General features: G+C 37.5%; 1 protein-coding gene across 4 annotated transcripts in view; it reads right to left on the bottom strand.

Annotated features, from left to right (window-relative positions):
* Positions 1-2293: 2293 nt before the first annotated feature.
* SH3GLB1 (SH3 domain containing GRB2 like, endophilin B1) overlaps positions 2294-7805 on the bottom strand; it is a 44664-nt gene continuing 39152 nt past the window's right edge. For all 4 annotated transcript variants that reach the window (XM_021943605.2, XM_021943607.2, XM_003892149.5 and 1 more), the window contains one exon: positions 2294-7365. In XM_021943605.2, coding sequence (XP_021799297.1) covers positions 7258-7365 — 108 coding nt within the window. In that variant the 3' untranslated portion in view covers positions 2294-7257. The remainder of the gene's footprint in view (positions 7366-7805) is intronic.

Here is a 7805-nt window from a genome sequence, read left to right as displayed (position 1 = left end):
CAAGGTGGAAAAGAGGCAAGAAAAGGAGAAAGGAAGGCAATTTAGCCCATTTTACAGAAGACATCTATATAGAAAAGCTCAACAATGGAAATATCCCAATCCAACCTTGAGGTGATTGACCCTAAATCTGAAGTATAGATGTGGCCAGCAAAAGTCCAAGCTGTAACAAATTATTGTTTTGCAAAGTACGAGTCAGTGATGAGCACTGTAGAATTAACCAGAGCCAATGAGGTAATAACCATGATGATAGATTGTGGGGATTACTCTCCAAGCAAAGTAGATATGTGCTTTCTGTAATACTGATGTCCGAAAGAGCCAATGTTTCTTAGGGCAAATACACATAATAGCACCAAATCTGAATCATTGATTTTTTTTGTAAACACAACGCTGTAAGCAAGCTATGAGCTTGCGAAAACTCAGCTTTAGGTGTGCTAGGAGTCAGGGGACACAAAATCCTGTTCTGGAACTAAGTTGGCAAGTAATTGTGATCCAAGGCAATGCATGTCATAGTTGTGTGTGTGTATGCAATTCTGCCTGCAGAATCCAGAATCTCTTCATAGAGGAATGAGTGTTTGAGTTTATTCTTGACAAATGAGGATCTTCAGGTGAAGCTGAACACAATAAACTATATAGAAAAGGCAAGCAGGTGTCAAAATGCCTGGTTGTCGGGAACTGCCTACTACAGGTCAAGCTTCAGAGAACTTTACTAGAACATGAGACTAAGCAGAAACATGTGTCCCAAACCCTGGTGCATCAGACTCTGAAGAGTTGTTTATAATGGTAGTCCATCTCTTCTCACCTCCAATTAGTTGTTCATCTTGTTCCGTAAGCCTGAAGTCTCCTGTATAGCCTTCCTTACTGACAATCCCCTTAAGTTATCTTACTACTAATTCTTTATTGGTTGAGTAGTTTGAGTTACAATCAACAAAGAGATGTTAATTTAAATGTATTATGGTTCATCCAAGTATTAAAATGGGTTGGTCCCTGGAGTTTTGCTATGATTACTGCCGTTCAACCCTGGTCCATCTATCTTTTTGAATACTGCTAAGCAACTTTTATAATTCAGATACTTCTTTAAATAAATTTCCCTCACTATAGATGAATCAATTCTGTGATCTCCAGTCCTGGAGATGCGACTGAGACTTAGCTAATTAATAATACCGTTACTGAGCTGAGTCACCTGTCCTGTGTGAGGCTCTCACGTAGAGGTACAGCCCCCGGAAGCACTAGGATCAGCTGTGGGCCAAGGGTGGGGGAGTATCAGAAGGGGCAGTTTGGCAAGGCTCACCACTTAAAAAGACTGATTACCACTTTCGTATACTGTTGTTAAGCATGGTAATGTTGAAATCTTCCACTATACATCTTGTCTGAGAGTTTTATCGGTTAGATTACTTGAATACCTGACTGGAAAAAATGAGCCGGATTCCCTAAGAATGAGGATTGTGTAGGTATAAGGACATACAAGACAATGCCCATTCACTGTGACAGCTTTCAAGGAAGATTTTCTTTGGCAGTGGCAGTGATATTTACTCCAGAGGTTGACAATAGCAACTGCTCTAACATACTTATCTATAAATCCTAGTAAGCTATATTATCATCCACTAGGTGCCAGCCACGAGTGGTTAATCCTTTCAATGCTACAAGGTAGGTTTATATTATTCTCATTCTAGAGATGAGTAAGCAGGCTCAAAGTGGGAGAGGTTTAATGACTCACAAAAGACCAGGCAAACAAGTGGGAGAGCCACTGTTCTGCCTACCTTCCAAAATCCTACTTTCCCCACTAGGGCTACATTCCCTAAATCCATAAACAGTAAACCTGCATTAAAGATACTTCAAGATTCAAGTCTACTTAAGATTGTTTTTCTACTGTCTCTGCAAGCATCAGAAAGGTAATAATGCTTCCAGGAGACTGAATAAAAGCAAGAGGCAACTAGTACTACAAACATTTCCAAAGTAACACAAAATATATGATAAAGAGAGAAGAACAGTAAATATCATAATTTAAGAAAAATTTAAGACTGGTCTTTTAATTTTGCAGGATCTTTTAATCTCCCTCTTACCCTTTATTTTTAAACCAAAGACTCCAAGAACATTCTAGTTGGAAGCCCTCCAAAAGAAACCGTATTCTCTCATATACTGGTGATAAAAGTATAAATTGCTTAAAGTTTTCTAGGGGGCAACATGGCAGTAACAAAAGCTTTTAAAAACTGGCATACCCTCTTCACTAGCAATTCCACTTCAAAGTATTTATCTTCAGAAAATATGAACACATACGAGATTTATCAAGACAATGTTCTTTAAAGCACTTTATTAATGAAAGTTGGAAACCTAAAAATTCAACAGTAGTTTAATAAAATGTGGCACATACGATGGAATATCATGCAGCCATTAAGAGATGTAGAAATATACTTGATACAGCAAGACAGTCATGGTATTGTTGAGTGAAAAAAAGTTACAAAACAGTATGTACACTTTGATCCCATTAAAAAAATCTATAAATGCACAGAAAAGTCTGGAAGGCCATATACTTAAATAACAGTGGTTCTCCCTGGATGATGGAATTTTCAGTGATTTTTCTTTCTCACCAAATCTTTCTTCTTTTTGCTAACATGGCTATGACTTGTATTATAAAAAAGCATTAACAATTCTTTAAGAAATGTCCTTTGAAGTAAGAACGAGAGCAGAACTTAGCAATCTAAGAGGCACAGGGATGTACACGTGGTTTCTGATACTGTTTTAACGGTTTGTTAAGGTGTTTTGACGTTAGTCACCAATTAAAAGGCACTGTGTTAAGTGAAAACGTGGACGGTGGTAGTGCTTAGATTAAGCAATCCATTCCTAGAAACCTTCCACAGCAAACAAGTACTGGCATTCTAAGCAATACTTCCCACTATGTATATCCTTATACCTTCATACCCACTTGTAATATAGCCCAGAAATTTCCCCTACATGGACAGGACAATGTTGTTGGTAACGGTTACAGAAGGCAGAGCGGATTTTTCAAGTGATGTCAGAGAATAGGCCTAAAGGTGAAATGCATGTTCTCTTAGTTCTCTTGCAGTGGTTCTCAAGCTTTAGAGTGCAACAGTATTACTCAAATAGCTTTTACAACAGATTGCTGGGCTCCACTCTCAGAGTTTGATTCAGTAGGTCTCTGAAAAGGCTTAAAAATTTGCATTTTTCTTTCATTCAACAAATATTTATTGAGTTCATACTACGTCCTAGGTCTTGTGCTAAGAGTTGGGAATGTAACTGGCATAAAAAGAATTATAGTTTTTATCTCAGGGAACCTACATTCCAGAGTGATAGATATACACTAAAAAATAAATTATAAAAATAACTATAATTACAATGACTACTGCTAGAACACAATTAAGATTAGAAGACTCAGTTTTTGTCTTAAAATATTTAAAAAGCTGTCACATGGAAGACTGATTCTATGAGCCCTTGAAAAAAAAGAAGTACAAATGAAGGTAGAAAGTTCTTGAAAATAATAATTAGCATTTTAAACAAGTCTCCAGGAGATGCCAATAGTGCCGGTCCGGGGTCTCGCACTTTGCGAATCACTGCTCTATTGAGTAGACTTTTTTTCTTTTTAGTTTTTCCTTGAGACAGAGTCTTACTCTATCGCCCAGGTTGGAGTACAGTGGCACAATCTTGGCTCACTGCAGCCTCTGCCTCTGGGGTTCGAATGATTCTCCTGCTTCAGCCTCCCGAGTAGCTGGAATTACAGGTGCATGCCACCACGCCTGGCTAATTTTTGTATTTTTAGTAGAGACAGGGTTTCCCCATGTTGGCCAGGCTGGTCTCGAACTCTTGACCTCAGGTGATCCACTCGCCTCAGCCTCCAAAGTGCTGGGATTACAGGCATGAACCACTGCACCCAGCCCTGAGTAGACTTTCTAATGAGCATAATATGGGAGAAAAGGCACGGGTGGTTGTGGAACTCCCTCTCCAGCATTTGAGACTCACATGAGGTAAAAGCCACTTCATCTTATCCAGAGGTCCTGAGGTAAAGTTGGCTATAGGCTAAGCTATGAAGCTATCTCTCCATTACGGCACCTCATCGAGGCTTAAAGTGCTATATAGTAGGGCAATATTTCAAAATTTCAGGTGTTTGGGATATAGGGAAGGAATTTTTCCGGAATTCTGTCAGCATGGAGGTGAGTGGGGCCTCTATCGGTAAACAAGTCTGTGGGTTTTTGCCTTGCCCTCCATTGTCTTCTCTACTCCACAATTTACCACAGAAATGTTTTCCCAACACTAGCTTCCCAGTCTCACTTTGTTCTTTGTTCAGGGGGAGGATACCAAGAGACTACGAAGATGGCTCTACCCCACTGGTGATCCTGGCCTCAGGATTTATTTCCCATGTGACGCAGAGTGAGGAGGCACATTCCCATTTTTGAGACCCAATTTCTTGCAACATGAACTTTTCTGATTAGCACCATAAAAAGTTTTGACACCATGACCTTTTAGGTTAGATTACTTTGAGGAAAAAGGTAGACACAATCCAATCACTTTTTTTTTTTCCATTTGTAGAAGAGCCTACAATTATTTTAGTTTTTCATTTATGTGTGCATGCTTTACATGTCACTATACTTTTAGATTAAGCTCAGTGGCACAGAACTTAAACAATTCTGAATTGCACCATGAATTAATAGGCTTTCCAAGCTTTTTCTTCCACGCCTAAGAAACTTCACAGGCCTTTACTTGAGTAAAAACTAAACTTGACTTTAAGCCGAAACCAAAATAAAACCCAAACAACCAAACCCCATTAAAATAAAAAGCAATAAACCTAAGAACAAGCACATACATTGTGGTGGTTCTGTGGTAGACAAATGTACCAGAAGCCTTTGAAGCTTAACATTATTGAGGGCTTCTGTACATTACTGGGTAATTAAGATCAACTTTCACTTGATGGAAAGCTGAAAGTTCTGAAAAATGATTTATACTGACTGTGGGAAGGTTAAACTTGGGGTCTGATTTAAAGAGGGTGGAGGATAGGACTGAGAGAGAGTAAACAGAGCCCAGATGTAAAAGAGGTATCTCCGGTACACAGCGATGTGCAAGACCTATAGACTTGGTAGGTCAGAGTGCCACAGCGGCTAACAAGGGGAAACTGGCATTTACAGGATGTGTTTACTATGTGCCAAGACTTTTCCCTAAAAAGCACCTGAAATACAAGATAACATTTGCTATTTAATCTTCACAACCACTCTAGGGTGTCATAATTATTGTCCTCATTTTACTGGTAAGGAAAAGGCAGTTACACATCTGAGTTGAAGCTTAAAAAGCACAGTATGTGAGGAAGACTGGATTTGAACCCAGGACCATTTCACTCCATTACCGATATTCTTTCCCCTGTATTACTATATTTCCCATAAACCTAATTTACAGTTGCTGTTTAAGTCAACCTGAAGTTTTGGTATGATCTTTCAAAGCCTAAATCTGGACTTATAGAACATAATAGATGGTAATCTAGGCTGCAGAACTTCCTTTCTCAAGGGAGAGAAAATTTCATTTACTTGGTTTTATAGAAAACTGACCAGCTTGAGCAGCTTTTGAGGGTTTAAGAATATGGCAATTCAGAGTGAGTCAAAACATCTTGTACAACTATAACACTGCTGCAGAAGATTTTGTCTCATGACACAGAAATAAAAGGGTAACAACTACTTTTAAAGTTGAGACTGTGAGTTAAATTGTCAACATGTTTACCAAGCTCTTATTAGGAGCTCTTAACACAAAATTTTAAAATGGTGTTTAAGTGTTCATTTTTTTTAAAGTACCAAAAAGTATCATTTTAATAGCTTAACATTCCCTCAATAAACGAACTATACTTCTGTACTTCATGCTTAAGTTAGAGTAAATTACTTTAGTTGACAGAATGTGCTATGCTGTCTTGGTTACACATCTCTTTATCTGGAACAGTTCTTCCGTAAACCATCTCCCACTCCCAAAATTGGAGTTATGTGACTCCCAAATACAGTACCCTGTATCTTCCCCATCACAACACTAATCCTATTATAGGACAATTGCTTGTTTAAGTTTCTGTATCCTTTAATGGTCTTTAAGCTCTGCGGGGGCAAGAATTGTGTGCATATTGTTCAGGATAATATCCCCAGTTGACCAGCACAGTATCTGGCCCTCAACAAATGTTTGTTGAATGAATGAATAAGAACAGAAATCCTACCATGGAAAAAATCTGCCAATTTGCTAATTTATAGCAATGGCCCAAACAGCAATTTTCTAGCTTCCAATGTGTCACTAATAATTTCATTAGTATGTGTTTCATAACCAGAGATCCTCATCAAGATAGCCTGTGTTCATTAATAAGTTTTCAATGTTTTAATAGTAAGCTGAGTGACCCAAAATTTATTTTGTTCGTATACAATTTATAATGTAGTTGCATCATTCCATATTTTTATACAAATTTGTTGTTCAATAAGAACAAATTCTCTTTACTCTTTACCACAGTATGTTATTAATGGATCCAATCCCGATTATGCATTGAATTGTGCCAGTTGAATAATCTTAAAAACTTTGTTTAATGAAGTAAATTTGTCCTAGACTTTCTAGAACCTTAACAACAAATTTATCTGAGAAATATGGTATTGCTTTTCAAGAACTAGTTGTTCTTAAATTTAAAAGAAACCATTCTGTAGTGTTTAAAAAACCAAACAACTCTCAAAATAACCCATCAAAACATAGTATTGATTATTTGATTTCTGCTGGAAAACCAGGTAAACATAGTATAACTGCGTTTTTGTGTATGAAAGTATTCAGAAAATTCTACTTTTCACAAAAGAGGTTTATATCCTACAGCTCTTTTTAAGACCGAAAGTTTAAAATAAATTTTAATTTTATTCTTTGGCTATTAATTATACCTAATAAATGAGTCACTGATATCAATTCACAATAGATTTATTTTACATAAAAGAAAAAGCTTGCTGTTAATGAAAAATCCAGTAGAAAACAGTTCTGCTTTAAGTTGAGGCTCAAAAGTAGAAGCTGCTTATTAGTGAAACCTCAATAAAAAAAGAATTTTGTAAGAAAACATTCTTGGCATGAAAGCTCTAACATAAATTCTGTAATGAAATATTTACCATGCAACTTTATCGGCAGAAAGGCCGGTTTCTGATGGCTGCTATTTTCAGTCTCTTAACACATTAACATGGAAGATACTTAACCTGCTTTATTTAGAGTTAATTGTATATAAATACAATGTCATGATGGGTAACCTTTCCATAGTCCACCTATTTAATTGAGCAGTTCTAAGTAGGTAATTGGCACCTTGCCCTTCTGGTTTCCCCTTTCCCCCATTAGCCAGTCTGAATCCATTCCAACAACACTGAACACAGTGATCACCTGCAAAATAAAATACTTCCAGTCATTAACTACATTAAAAAATAAACATGTAGAAAAACAATCAGATTTGTATTTAATCTGTTTAAATAATTCACCAAAAGGACTTTAAACATTATCATCAATTGTGCTGAAAAACAAAGGATTTACTTGTTGTTACTATTTTTTTTGACGCAGGGTCTCATTCTGTTGCCCAGGCTGTAGTGCAATAGCATGATCATAGCTCACTGCAGCCTTGACCTCCCGTGTTCAAACGATCCTCCCACCTTAGCCTCCTGAGTAGCTGGGACTACAGGCGCACACCACCATGCCCAGCTAATTTTTCATATTTTTTATAGAGATGAGGTGTCGCTATGTTGCCCAGGCTGGTGTCGAACTCCTGGCCTCAAGTGATCACCCTGCCTTGGCCTTCCAAAAGTGCTGAGATTACAGGTGTAAGCCAC

Source organism: Papio anubis, chromosome 1 (assembly GCF_008728515.1).
Source record: "Papio anubis isolate 15944 chromosome 1, Panubis1.0, whole genome shotgun sequence".
NCBI lineage: Eukaryota > Metazoa > Chordata > Mammalia > Primates > Cercopithecidae > Papio > Papio anubis.
This window is presented reverse-complemented; position numbering and strand designations above follow the sequence as displayed.